Source organism: Haemaphysalis longicornis, unplaced genomic scaffold, assembly GCF_048455015.1.
Source record: "Haemaphysalis longicornis isolate Haplotype H1 unplaced genomic scaffold, Haemaphysalis longicornis Haplotype H1 scaffold_9, whole genome shotgun sequence".
Lineage (NCBI taxonomy): Eukaryota > Metazoa > Arthropoda > Arachnida > Ixodida > Ixodidae > Haemaphysalis > Haemaphysalis longicornis.
The window spans coordinates 1280063-1295072 of NW_027526460.1; the positions used below are offsets into that span (position 1 = coordinate 1280063).

At 47.5% G+C, this 15010-nt stretch overlaps 1 protein-coding gene across 1 annotated transcript in view; it reads right to left on the reverse strand.

Annotated features, from left to right (window-relative positions):
• Positions 1–341: 341 nt before the first annotated feature.
• Chd64 (transgelin calponin-3) overlaps positions 342–15010 on the reverse strand; it is a 59236-nt gene continuing 44567 nt past the window's right edge. Inside the window, exons 2-4 of the mRNA XM_077682618.1 lie at positions 12608–12744; positions 3514–3724; positions 342–945 (exon numbers count right to left, since the gene is read on the reverse strand). Of these exons, the coding sequence (XP_077538744.1) occupies positions 775–945; positions 3514–3724; positions 12608–12744 (519 nt within the window). The 3' untranslated portion in view covers positions 342–774. The remainder of the gene's footprint in view (positions 946–3513; positions 3725–12607; positions 12745–15010) is intronic.

Genomic DNA, 15010 nt, shown 5'->3' on the forward strand with positions numbered 1-15010 from the left:
CACTCGGAACTTGTTTCGGCAACTCTCCGCCAGGTGCAAACGTCGTCTGCTCAGAACTACTTTGAACGACAGTACCTGCTGTGCTGTGTGCTTACTGGGCTTAGGATTTCGCCATGGTAATTGCAAGAGCATAAACTACTTACGTGGATCAAATTTGGGCAAAGAAATATTTCAGTGCAGTTGGCCTTTAAGGGAGATCTTCTGTGTCGGCAACACCAGACAACCTGCGTAAAAAATGCAGACGTTCCCCACGAAATACTGCGATTTAATTGTGACAGCCAGGAAACAAAACGTGCTTGTCACGCTAGTGCTTTTGCAGCACAATGAAAAGTCCAGTGGCCTTGCAAGCGTAAAACCCTTGTGCTTTATTCGATACGAAAATAACAGTCTAAAATGGAAACGGTCTTTCACAGGTAACAAACATTGCCAGTTTATGGCCACGAAAAATCCATACACCATCCTGGCTGCAAAATTTAATAGTTTATATTGCAACTAGCCTTTCAGCTCAGACACGTACTTTCGATGAATAACAATGTGCCACTGCTCGCGTGCACGGAAGAGAGGAAAGAGCATTGCCGCACATGCGGAACACCCACAACAGTGGTCCGGCGGCTGAACTTTGTTCAGCTCTCCTCTCCCGCACATTCGAGCAGAGCTGGCACATATGAGCAACCAATTCCAATCGGAATGTACAAAAGCAGAATGGGGCAAAGCAGCTGGGCCCTTGTTGCAGGCCTGTGCTGCGGATGGTCCCAGCCCCCCTGGCCGTGGGCCCTACATGTGGCGCGTGTTGCCAAAGTTGATGCCACTCTGGTTGGCCCCCTTGTTGGAGCCGTACTGCAGGCTGATGACGTTCTGGCCGGCCTTGAGCTGCTCCTCGCTGAAGCTGCGCACGTTGGCCTCCGCCTCCTTGGGGCCCATGCCCTTCACGCCAAACTTGGGGGCCTGCCGAGGGGGGAGAACAATTGGGCAAGCGGTGGCTGCACTTCAAGTAAGCTGGGCCCACCTTCCGCTGACAGGTGCAAGCAACACTAGCACCTCACGCTTGTGGCTTTGTACTCGCAACGAGCACTGGGAAGCACGTGGGGAAAAGGAGTGCCGTCCTGTTTCGCTTGCCACCTCGGTCACTACGGCCTCAGCGGCATCGGTGCAGCCCGCACTTGCACTGCACTTCATGTGACTCAGGCTTCTGGCCTCTGAACACTGATGGCATTAGCCATGGCCCAGGCATAGCTAGATAACTTGGCCTTACGTTGCCTCGCATTAAGTCACCACCGGGGCATAGACTAGTGCACTGAGTGGAAGGACTGGAGGCCCCCTTCATGTGGTCCAGCCGCAAAAACAGTGCGTGGCCCCACTCGAGGGCATGCGAAAATAACCGATGGTAAAAAAAAATGCCCAACACCTACACACAGAAATTCTCTTTCTTCTCGTGCTGCATGATGTTGACATAACCAAATCTTTTTTTTGCGAAAGATTCAGTGACGCAACTCGAAGCTGCATGGGCGGAATGTCAGGCTCGTTACGGAAAGACTGAACGAGTGTTGTTAACATATATAAGGGTCTGCTCTCTGAAATCCCAGGTCCCATAGTCGTAAGACCTGCAACAATGCATTTTAAGCTCCTGAAAGCTATTTTAATTTTATTTGTACAACTGTGAAACCTGGGTTGCTTCTTTTTGATTGTTGTTGTTACGCTTCAGAAAGTCCAATGTATTTTTAATGTGTAGTAGTTGACATATGGTTTATATACTACAGGGATGAAACAATTATTATATAATTTATTATCTGGAGTTTGAATCCAAAATGGACACATAAGCACACCAAACACTGTTAGTAAATAGATTCTTTTCCCTATTTTTGTAGTTCCTGTCATAGAGTTTCTTACAATATAACTAGAGGGGAAACTGGTGCTGCGATCGTACGCCTCAATGGGCATGATGGGTAGTTCTGGATTCGGATTGGCGCTCGATGGCTTGTGGAACTTGCTATAAATTGCAAGCAGTTTCGTTTTCGTTTTCGTTTTGGATGTACATGAACGCATTTGCCGAAGCGGGGTGTTGGGAGGAGCGATCAAAAATACATTTCTCCTTGAACTGCATGCCTCGCGTGCACTGATGCCGCCCTGAGTGGAATGTTTTAGAACCAGAGTTGCGAATTGGGTGGGTTATCAATTCATTGCCGCACAGCGAGCACGAAAACACAAATGACGGCTCTTTGTGCGGCGAAGTTGTCTGCGAATTAGGAATTGCGGCGCTGCTCATTCCGCAGAGCAATGTATTTTAAAAGCTGACGACGGTTGCGAATCGCTTGGAACAGCCACACCTTTCGTGTGAACTGATTAGAACACAGCTTGATGAATGTCACTATATAACTTCTCCAAAGGTAATCGGTTTCTTTTTTCTTATGAGCACAAAACTTATCTTACTATTACAAACCACCAGCGCTGAAACTTTTACAAGTAGTTTTTAAAGAAGTCCGCGTCTTGCTGTAGTTGGCAGAAAATGGCAAACCTGCTCCGCAAACCTCCTCGACTCCGCGTCTGCTTTTTATTTAAACGTGCCGTTTTATTTCGTACAAAACCGGTTTTTGTCACTAACCTTCTTGGTCGCCATGTAATTTGTAAACGAAGAACTAGGCAATGAGAGCTTTTTTGTCAAAAAACACAATTTGCGCAGCCAGAGGCCTGTTTTGATCCTACGCAATCCGGTTCCAGTACTACTCATCATTCCCACTGAAGCGTAAGCGCCGCTGCCATGTTCGCGTTGACACTAGCGCCAGTTTCCCCTCTAGTTATTTGTATGAAACTCTATGGTTCCTGTGGGTTGCTGTAGTACCATGCCCTGATACCATGGCAAAGCCCGCTGCACCACTCCAGCCTGCGCTGACAACCCCGTCTGTGGTCCTATGTGACCGAGGCTAATCGCATCGTTGTTACTGATCAAAATTACTCGTCAGTGGCAAAATGACTTTATCAAACACAGTCAGTCGATTGTTATTGTTTATGCGACGAACTGTTCTAGCAAGCGTCCGCCCATCCCCTAGTTGCATAAGCAGGTGTCGTAGTGAGTGGGGTCACGCATCAACTCGACGCGTGCAATGTTGCGCACTACGAATGCGACAGTCCAAAACCTTACAGGCAACTAGACGAGAGTTACATTTGCACTGAGGTGGTCACATACAAGGCTTTTGATAGCTGAGGTGGACAGAAAAGGGACACCCCGACGATCTCCTCAACTTTCCCAGTACACCTCGGCAGAAACATTCGCTTCCCCATTGATGCAGCAATGCCGGGGCTCCCAGCGCTCTCCTCTGTGCTCGTCAAGTGTGTGGCAGGCAGCCCGACCGCATGTTCTCATTGGGCCAAATGTGCCGAGCTTATGAACACGCAGCCTTTTCTGTGGCACCAATTGGCACACACTACCGACTCGGATTCGCGTCCCCGCAGCTGCTGCTTTTCCCACGGCCCGACGTTTGGTGGAAAACCCGGCCAGCGAGCGGCATGCGCCCCCACCTTCCGGGCGAGGGACTGCAGGCAGATGGCGACGGAGAGCAGGTTCTGCTTCTCCCAGAGGTCGACCGTCTGGAAGGTCTCCTGGGCGGGCACGCCCATCTGGCGGGCGTGCTCCAGGAACAGGTTGATGTTCTCCATGCACTTGAAGGCCATCTTGCTCTGGTTGATCTTCTTGTCGGGGATGCTGCCCGCCTTCATCGAGTTCACCAGGCTGCGTGGCAAGGGCACTCGATGCAAAAGCTCCGCAGAGCCTTCCGAGATCGCCACAAGCGGCAGCTTCCCAATCCGTTTCTCAAAGCAAAAGCACAGAAATTGTGAAACAAAGCGCAACCACCACCGCACTTTATTTTGAACAAAAAAAGCCTGTGAGCTCCGGTTGCTTTTATATTCTGCATCATGAAGTCTACTAAACTGGGCCATAACGACAAAATACAAGCTTGTTTTATTCAAAAGATTTCGTGTTCCATAGTGCCCCCAGCACTTGTCCAGATGCAAACGATGCTTTATTCACTGCGAAACTAATAAATTTAAGCTAAAACTTTGATTCTCGCGCCAAAACATGTGTTTGAACAACCTTTGCAATGACATCATAAGCTAAGGTCTTTCAGCTAAACTTGGTGTGGAGTGGAGACTTGCTTACTGTTAGTCAACCTAGATGGCTTTCTGTCTTCTGTCTTACGTGACAAATATGGTCACGTAAGACACCGCTGCTTGCTTGAATTGGCCAGTGTCGTCTGAGACAACCCCAAAGCCCCGCAGTGCTGTGCATATCTAAACCAAGCATAGTGTGTGCAGTATGCATCAGTACTTCCATGTTTACAGGTGCTTTCGTAACTTGCACTGTTTGTCCCACCATTCTTAGGGCTTCAAAAAGAATGTGCCCAAATTTAAGCGCAAATAGCTCGTTCGGCAAGCCTATAAGCTCTGCCTAATTTGCGTTTGCTTTTGCCGGCCTCCGCCAATATCAGAGCTGGCTGGTATGACATCACAGGTTCTGTTGCGGGAAATGAGCTAGTGGGTTGCATGGCCATTTTGTTATTTCCTAATTATGTAGCTTATTTTAGCGACGTTTACGTTAAAAGTGGTGTCCCTATGATTCTAACGAGGCAATCTTTTCAATGAACCATTTCTCTTCGTGGCCCCTTAAAGGAGCCATTAAGACAAAATACAAGTCTGTTTTATTTGAAAGATTTCGTGTTTTATAGAGTCTCCAGCACTTGCGCGGCAGCAAATGATGCCGTATTCACTGAGAAATTGATCAATTTTGGTCAAAATTTTGATTCTCCCGCCAAATTGTGTGTTTTGGTGACGTCTACAATGAAGTCATAACGGCGCGTATACAAACAAACTTCCAGTGTGCCATTCGGCTCTCTAGCCTTGCTTGCCATCAAACCTCCTAGACAGCGCTAGCATACTCAGCACTCCGTCGTTGCTTTGTTTTTGACCGTATTTACACCTGGCTTGTTTTTGTTACGGTAGAAAGTAGTCGCTTTCGTGAAACGTGGGGTATGTTTGACAAACAGGGTTACGTAAGGCAGCGTTGCTTACGCCAATCGGCCAGCGTCGTATAAGACAACTCCAAAGCGTCGGACTGCTGTGCAGCTGAAACAAGCATAGTGCACCCAGTACCAACAGCAGTGCCCATCGGTACTTCTATGTTTACGTGTATTTTCATAACTTTTGTTGTTTACCGCACCATTCTTGCTGCTATAAAATGTATATGCATTGCATTTAGGCGCAAATAGCTCGTTCGGCAAGCTTATAAGCTCTGCCTAAAATGAGTTTGCTTTTGCCAGCTTCCGCTGATCCCACAGCTGGGCTCATATAACATCATGGATTCTGTTGCGGGAAATGAGCTAGTAGGTCGCATGGCTATTTCCTTTTTTCCTAATTATATAGCTTATTTGAGCGAAGAGTACGTTAAAAGTGGTGTCAGTATGGTTCTAACGAGGCAACCTTTCGAATGAACCAAACTTGTGTTTTGTCTTCATGGCTAACGCCATTCAAATGAGAAAGCCCGGCGTCGTCAACTGTGCTGCCACGGCCGCGAATTGCGTTGAGTGCTGACCCAAGCTCAGTGGCCGTAGGCGGTTGGGAACGTTTACAGGGTCGCTAATACAGTAAAGGCCCATTCACACTTGCGATGAAAGCGAATGAAAACGATGGGAATTCTGTCGCTTCGTCAAGCGGCGGCAAAAATTGGTCCCGACCATTCGACAAAAACGACGGTCGCGTCAACACTTGCCATGGTGTTGCGGCACCCAAAATTGCTCATGGGAATGCAGACAGCTAGTTCACTCTGGGGCACTCAACGCTGTCGTCTTTTGTATCCGAGCACCTCTCGCCTGCAGCCCCAACGAGGCTGCTTTGCGGAATCAGCTGCAGGAACACGCACACGACACGGCCCAGAACAGCTTTCCGCCCAGTTCAGTGCTCAAACGTGCTACGAGGAATTTCCATCTTCGAAGGTCTCGGCAACAGACCATTTCTTTTCACTGGCCTCCACTGGTCTAAAGATGTACGCATTCGTCGCTAAATCCCAATTGTTCCGCCTTTTTTTTTTTTCCCCACGACCACGGCTCTGAAGACGCGCCGCCGTGAACAAAACATACAAGCACCACGCTGCAGAGCTGCTGCTGGCCGGGTCACAACGCCTCGCGTCAGTTTCTCCTCCCCCTTTCGCATCCGATCACAACATGGATCACACCCTGCGTTCTCGTCATCATGAGTGTCCCCTTCCATGGTAGTGCCACGGCAACTAAAACGTTGGCTACGGCCACGGGGACCGGGCGGCCATTGAATGGCACCACCGTTACTTCAGCGAACAGTGCCGCCCCTGGCGAACCGCTCATCAGTGGAATGCGGGTGGCGGTCAGCGCAGCGTCGTTGTGCACGGCCTTCTGTTGTTCTGATGCCGTGCGGCTTACGAAACGTAGATAACCACAAGGACTTTTCTGGATCGGTAAATCTTGAGCATGGAGGTGACTTTTACGAGGCATGCCATGTGTGTAATTTAGGCCAATACTCAGTAATTACAACTAGCAGATGACATTCAATGTGCCAAGCTGGAAGTCAAGCTGGAAGTGCAAGTCCATTCCTTTGTGCAAATTTTTCATGTCTGCCTGCAGTTTTGCCTATTGAGGATATATGTTGCAGCTAAATGCTCGTGCAAAGTCAGCGTGTGCAGCCAATCCAGGAATGCTGCAGCACTGGCCTTTGGCAGTTGATGACAAAACGCCCAAGTACACAAGCGAAAGACAAAGTTCGGGGGTGCCTCACAACACAAATTGTGATGGACGATGCTTCCACAACTTCATTAACTACGATAGAAACATGTTTATATTAAAGAAATACGCTTACTACAGTCATAGGGAATCGTTTAAAGAATAAACACCACATGATAGAACGTTATTGCTTGTCGTGGAAAAGCATTGCTTTACAAGAGTTGCAATGGTTGCTGGCTAGTTGCTTAATGGTTTTTCAAAAAACAATTCCTGCGTGGCTGAAGGACGAGAGACAGGAGGGTGCCAAAAACCTGCACTCGGTTTCACAACTGAATGATGCAGCCACCTACGCTTGGAACATCATGCACATGATCCTCCGTCTAACGACGATGATGATTTATCGCAAAGCTTTCTCGTGCGGGTTTCCTTGGTTGCCTTCTGGATTTAAACTTTTACTAGATGAGCTTTGAATTTGACCAGCAGATAGTTTGGTCTTTTGATCACAGCGTCTTTGACCTTGACCATTTCCCATTCGATTTCACAGGAAGAAAGCTTCCCGTTCAACCATCGTCATGGTTAAACGGAGGGATGGATGATTTTTCTGTTTGATTTTGCACTCTCATGCACCCCTCTTCAAATCCCAACTGCTTCCAGCGTGTCGGATATGCGTCTGTGCTCAAGGACTTGGGCTGATGCACCCCTATATCTTTCTTTCTTTCTTTCTCTTCACAAAAGTGGGAGGTGACCAGGGCAAAAGCCATTCTGTGACGGCTTGAGGGTTCCTTGGCCACCCGCAGCAACGACTGGCGGTGATCACAAGCGAAGACACATAGCCGGAATGAACTTTTCAGGAATTATTCAAGAGTACTCGAGAACAATGATCAACACAACACTTACACAGCTACAATTCTGCAAATGCAAGTACGATAAATACGGGAAAAAAGTTTACAAATACAAGCACTAAACAAGTTTACATGCTTTAGTCTCAGAACGGGACATAAACCAAACAAATCGTAATATACTTTTCCAGAAATTTGCAAAATATACAGGCACATCTTGTTCAGGTTATAAAAGGGTGGCATAGAAAAAGAAATACAAGCATTTAGGAAACGATGCAAAAACTATATGGCAGTTCTGCGAAAATAATAAAGGACAAGACAGTTTCATAAAGATGCAATGACAGCAAGAAGTAATAAAAGCACCATCGTGTCAGGCTGTGTACAAATCAGTTAAATAAGCAGTGCTTAGCAATGTCAGCTCTATTCCCTGGCTCTCAAACCCATTCAGCAAACGTGGCAGGTTATTTTCAAGCATTTGCATTCCATAGTTGGTGCGAGATTTTGGAACCTTCCATTTCTCTGCTTTTCAAGTTTTGTAAGACAGCTCATTACTATGCAAATCAGCTATTTCAGTTAATATTCTTTTAAATGCTAGCAGATAACTCTCTGGCTAGCCGATATTCATAGATGGCATGTGCTCTCATAATTTTGAACTTCATAAATTTGAGGCAACTAGTCGCGCGTTTTTGGTTTCTTCGCAAGGCATTACACGATTTCTTTAGGTACTTGGTAAAGAATACTTTTAAAAAACACAGGCTGACGTTAACATTGCCACATTTTTTAACTATCAGTGCCAGCCTTTATTCCACACAGGCGGTGAAATGGGTGAATGGCTCATCATGTGGATGAACCGTCATGTGGAAGAACACAAGCGACATTCAGCTGTCTGTAGAGTTTTTTTTTTAATTACTGCATTTGTTCATCATGCCAAATCGATTGAGCATTGAAAGAACGATACTCTTGAGCCCACAAAACCAAAAGTGGCCAAAAAAGGTTAAAAAAAAAAATCTACCAGAAAAGCACGTTCGTTTCTTCGCCACCAGTACGAAGGTCCTTTACTTGCGCTCACTGCTACGATAATTTTAAAATTGGGTGTAGCAGTGGATGCACGCGTAAGTATGAAACGGGGGGACAAAGGTCACGTTAACGGGCACACCATGCGAAAGCGGCTACCTCACATGGAGTTGCATGCCTACTAAAACTGCAATGAGAATAAATATATTTCTAACTTTTCATGTACTTCAACTCTTCATGGACAGCGGTAACTCTTCATGTACTGAATGCTGTCTCGATACGCTCCGAGTTACCCTCGCCAACTTAGTGCATCATAGGATATTTAGATGTTCATACGAGTTGAATTTAAGTTTTCCCTTATTCAAAGTTACTTATTCGCTTCACCATGGGCGCTCCTTTCAACAACCAATTCAAACACAAATACTGCCTTCGAAATAAAACGAGATACAATTTTTTTGGCTCGCAGACACAACGGTACTGTGACATCATGTAAATATTAGGAAGCGATTATTTGAACATTAAAAGACATCAGTGACCACACAAGGATAAATCAGTGGTCAGGGGAAGAAAATGACTCACAATTGAGGCCTCTTTTGTGTGCTGGCACTTCGAGTATGAACTTCCCAAAGCCTGGGTGCTTCTATCCTTGTGCCGTTCTGCCATATCGCCGTTGTTGTGACTCAGGCCCCTGAATATACACTGCTCTGGGCAGCCACCGCCCAGCGAAAAAGCGGCCGTGGACGCAATGGAGGGACTTTAGTTGTGACTGAGGTCGAAGATGGCCATCAGGTATTTGTTACTATCGCGACCGCCGTCTGCCTATGGCAGGGCTGGTGACCGTCGTGCATTAATGTTTAGGATGAAGTCTGGAACTGGCTCGGCGATCCACAGCGTGCCCTTTTTGTCAACTCGCTGTTCCCCAGTTTCCTAGGTTAGTGAAAATTACCGCCGAACGAATCGCCTAATCACGGAGGAGAAAATGACTGTCTGCGACACCGCTTTTAGAAAGGAACGCGCAGGGCGCGCAAGCTGAGACCAACACCCTGCCGTGCTCCACAGAAACGTGAAAAAGAAAGAATTAAGGGGTGACGCGCGGAAAGGGGTCATACTTTGCTGTGCTCATCACCCACAAAGGCCCTCTGCCCACCCCCGACATTCATCCCGCTAAGGCACACGTTTCGCCCAACACGCAGACCCATCGCCTTCTTCGGTTAACTTGCAGGAGTATTGACTGTCTGCCACCGCCGCTTGCACGTGGTTCTGCTTACACACACAACGATAGTCTGTAACCTTTCTTACGCCGCCAGTTAGTGCGCACCACTCCTTGCTTCCCTGGCCGTACCCTGACGAGTCAATCTCCTCTGCTGAGAACGACTCAGCCGGCCAATTATTCTCGGTGTAGCAACATGCCACACCGAGAATGCCGTTGAAGAACCGGTCGAGCTCTGCAGCGCATGCTCCACCCATTTGCCGCCCCGCGCGCGCGTAGAGCTTGCGCACAGACTTTGTCCGAAGCGGCTGACGTGTCCGTCTGCTCGCCGGACAGCTGCGACATTACTGCAATGGCCGCACTCCCCTCGGTTTCGGTTTCAAAATCGCCGATTTTTGCTGACCGCTTGCGGCGTCCACGCACGTATTTCAGCTGTTGTTTTTCGCTTATTGCTTTCTTTTTCCGCAGACTATACGGAAATAGGGTTTTCAGGAGGTCGAAATTTTGAGTGCAGTTGGCCTCTAAGCCCGGTTTCCACTGTAGCCTAACTGATCATAATAATCAGAGTCGCCGTAGCAGTCAGGAGTATGTTCCCTAGAACATGCATTACAAGGCCTTCGCTGCAAATAAGCAAGGCTTTGCATCGAAGCACATTCTGTGCATATTGGCGACGGGCAGTTTAACAATATGTCGTTCATTAATCATTTATATCTTTCATTTCTTGTTTTATTAATTTGTGCAAGCGTCGTTTAATTTGTCATATAATTCAACCATGTAACTGGTCGTTCAACCAAACCACCCAAATATGTGGAACTCGCAAAAAAATTTCCACGCCGACTAGGCATTCGATTCGGCCGTTAAACTACAGCAAAATAATTTGAAAGCATCTAACCTTCCCCGCATGTGCTCTGTCCTCAAGAAAAGCACATTTCGTCAGCACCTCGAAGACACTATCCCGTCGCTTGTGGACACGAATCCCTAGAGCCGCTAAATAAGCTCGTTTATTTAGTGACACCAGGCAGCACAATCGATCCCCAGGCGAGATAGCTAGGTTGCTAGTTCATACTGAGCGCCATTATTTCCGGGTGCGCCCTATTGATGATGATGTTCGTTATTGGTTTCCCCTTTGTAGCGGGGTGATGACATGTCATCTTGTCAAAAAGGACTAATGTGCCCATGTTTTACACTCTTGGTTTAATACTAGCACTGCTTAGGGCAGGCACAAAAGGCTTATTAGGCACAAAATACTTTTTTTTTTCTGTTACAAGTGGTAACTGTCCTATGCAATATTCCCCTCTCTGCTTTTCGTCCACCAGCATTCTAATTTTCTTTTCGTCCCCTCGACAGCCTTGAAGTTCACTTCCTCTGTGCTACCCTTAAACCCTAGGGCTTCTGGAAGCCAAATATTTCCCTCATGTAGATTTGGATAGATACCCTCACATTTCCGCAGACCACGCATACCCTGTCATTTGGTGAATACTTCCCCACAAAGCTCTTAGTTTGCAAGCAACCTGCTCTAGCCTCAAAAAGCAAAGCACTGCCCAGGGAATTATCGTAGAAATTTTCCTTTCTTATGTTCAATTTCTCAGCCCTGTAAATCTCTAACGACGTTTTAGATTACATTTTTTCTCTCCATTTATTCGTTTCAATCTGCCGTGCCTCTTTTTTGTTTACCTTGGCTGTTTTGGATTCTCCACTGTTCTTTCCGTATTTCATCGTTAGCCTCCTAGTCTTCCTTAACCACTGCGTGTCCACGCTTTTCAATTATAGGTACCTAAAAACCTTAGCTGCCCACCTTCGTTGATCCATTGCTCTCAACCTCATCTCAAAACATATATTTTACTCTGTGCTTCTCGAACTACAAACGACGCCCAGCCCATATCTCCCTGCACTGCTTCGTTAGTTGTTTTTCCATGCGCTCCTAAGGCCAAATGGCCTACCGTTCTCTGGTTCACTTCAAGGCCTGATAGAACGTCTGATTTTAAGCAGAGTACAGCATTCGCAAACGTGAGACCCGGAACCATTACTCCTTTCCACATTCCTCTTACTACTTCATATTTGTTATACCCCCACAGAGCTCTATGCTTCATTATAGCTGCGTTTCGCTTTCCCTTACCCTTAGGTTGCTCCTCGTGAGTTCTTAGGTAGTTATCCCCTTCGTTTATCCACACTCCCAAATATTTATATTCCTTCACTCTGGGTAATTCGCCTTGCTGGATAAACACTGCGTCAGTGGTAGCGTCATTGAAAACCATTATTCCCGATTTTTCTTCACTAAAATTTAACCCGAGGTCGGTGGCTTCCTGGCCGCTAATATTTATTAGCCGTTGCACATCGGTCTGGTTATCAGCTAAAAGAACAATGTCGTCTGCGTATAACATTCCCGGAATACGCTGTTGTGCCACTTCGCCCCTGAACCCTACTTGACTTTCTTCCAGTTTGTTTTCAAACCCTGCCATGTAACGCATGAACAGTATTGGGCTCAAAGGGCATCCCCCTGTTTCAGTCCCCGATGGGTGTTGACCTGCTGCGCGCATTTCTGGGCGACCGGCACATACCCAAACCGGGGATCGGCCTGTCATCAGTGGTAGCAATTATTCTTTCAGTGATGATGATACTACAGCAAACAAAAATAATTGCCTTTACTGTCATCATCATAATTAAATTATAACAGTAACAACAATTTATAACATTAATAACCAGGCCTTTCTGGGCATCCAAAAGCCCCTCAAATGTAGGCCGCTGGTTAACTCCTGATCAACAGCTCAGTCGAGAGAAGAGCGTTCATGCTGTGGGGGGAGGCTCACTGGCAGAGCAGCACGCCGTCCTTGAGGGTTTCGTAGAAGTTGTCCATGTCGCCCGAGGTGCTGATGTCCTTTCCCGTGACATCCTTGACCCAGGCGAGCAGCTCCCCTGCCAGCTCTGGATCGTACTTGGACTGGATCTGCGCAAAGCGAGCAGAGCGGCTCGTTGGTTCGGGAAGCGGACAGGAACCGCGCACAGTTCAACGGCTCCGCTTTAACTGTCTTCTCGACTGCTCCACGCACGTTGAGCCGCGGAAATTCAATAAAAACGCTCCTTTTTACCGCTGACAATGAAAGCAACTTTACCGCAAATTCAACGAATGACCAAGATTCAGTGGCGTCACTAGGGGGGGTCCTGGGCCCCGGGTACCAGCCGCATCGGTAGGGGGGGGGGGGGGGGGGGGGGGGGGGTGTGCCACTCGTGCCTCTCCAGTGTCTTAGTGGACGTTGAAAACTGGAAGACGAGCTGCCACTAAACTGCCGCTGCCTATTCAAACTCTCCCCCATTTTCAGTATGCGGGAAGGCAAGAATTATGACATTCAAAAATGCGTGGGGGATTATCCCATAATGTGCGTGGCGTGGAGAGTTACCGCGATGCCACTGGAGGGTGTGGTGAGCAGTACAGATGCGTGACTGGCGTTTAGCTTCTGGCCTTCATCTGAAAAGCAGCCACCCCAGCACGGCTTTCATTGTCACCAGAATTCACTTAAAGCCCAGAGCTTCACAGTAATGCAGTGTGTCTGCTGGCGTGTCTGCATTCCATTGCGCATGAAGGCACGACGAAGGAGTGCGCCTCCTTTCGAATTAAAGAAAGGGAGACACACACGTTTCCAATAATTTATGAAAACGTGCTCTGCCCGCTGTCCTCTGCCCGCCGTGAGACCTGACAAAGATGTATACGGGGAAACTTGTGGACTGTAGCGTCCGTGCTTTACCTGCACGTGGAGACATCCCTCTCTCCCCGTTCTCTCAGGAAAGCGTTCTTGAGGAGAGAGAGGGAGAGTAAACCCTATTTCGACCTCCCGTTCAGGGGAAGTGGAAAATTTCGTTTCTCAATTGCAATGGACCTTTTTCCAGTATTGGTCCTTTTAGCAGCCGCCATGGCGAACCTAAACTGGCAGTAAGGCACGCCCCAAGAAATGTTTGGATTTCGGGGAACACGCGTGCACAAAATATCCTGGTCCTGCAATCCCTCCCGCACCCAACGTCACCGGCCGTGCCTTTCACATGAATGTCACAGTAGCAGGCGCAGGCTCGCGTGACTAATCTGCAGTTCTTCACTTTTGTTTTCATTTTCGTTTCTCCCTCACTGGTAGCAAAGTGCTCGCAGCGTGGTCAGCCTCAAACATTTTTGCCCCTTTCCTTTGAAAGCCTTTTTGTGTGCACGTAAGAACTCTGCGAACTGCCCGAAAAGAGGAAATAAAAACGTGCAGCCCTAGGAAGCATAACCGCGCTCCCTAAGCTGCAAGCTGAGAGGGCGCCCTTTTGTTTATTTCGCACCAGGCTACTGCCAAGAATGACGGTCCGGGGGCCCGTGCGTGTGCAGATCGCTACTGGAAAGAGGTCTGGCAACTGGAACCAGAAACAAAAAAACAATAAATATGCGTCCCGAGTTCCCATGTGCAGCTTTCCCGCTCATGGCAGTCCTTTCAACAGTGATTACTCAGCAATTTTTCAGCGAAATAAAAAATGCTTTTGCACAGCTAATATTTGGGGTGAATGCTTGCTTGGTTCACAGTTTCAAGTCGCGCACGTTGCGCGACTAGGTTCTTGAGCCATGGAAACTATCCCATAGAAATGCATGGGAAGTAAGATTTGACAGCGAATTACACAAAAAATATTCAGAAACCTGGAAAGTACTTTTAGTGTTTTCATCTTCACGTGGACTTCTGGCTTTATGCCAAATATCACTTTCCTAAAGTGGTTTTGCTAGGTTCCTGAGAGGTTGGAATTTTAAGCGAGAAAGCTGGGTATGCCACAGACGTAAGAATTGATCAAGAGAGTGAAATGCTGGGCTTGTTGGTTCATACTGTTGCAAAACAGAAACCAGCGGCAAGCACACGCAGGACAAGAGATCTGCAAAATATCAGCGGCGAAAACAAGATCTGCAAAATATCAGCGGCGAATACAGCCTAGAACATATTTAAAATCAATTTTAAAATGTGCGAAACGAAACCGAGCAGCCAGCAGAGGACCACGCGCAATCGACATCCCGAGGATATTGTGTACATAAACAACATCCAAACACGTCACGAGTTCGTCGCGACCAAAGTTCTACAGCGATTCCAGGCACTCTGTTTCTATTACTGTTTATTACCATTGGATGCGAAAACGCGCCGGAGGCACGAAAAGCCCACTGAGCTTACCGCACGGTCACTGTGCAGGCGGCGGTCACGGCCGCGAAG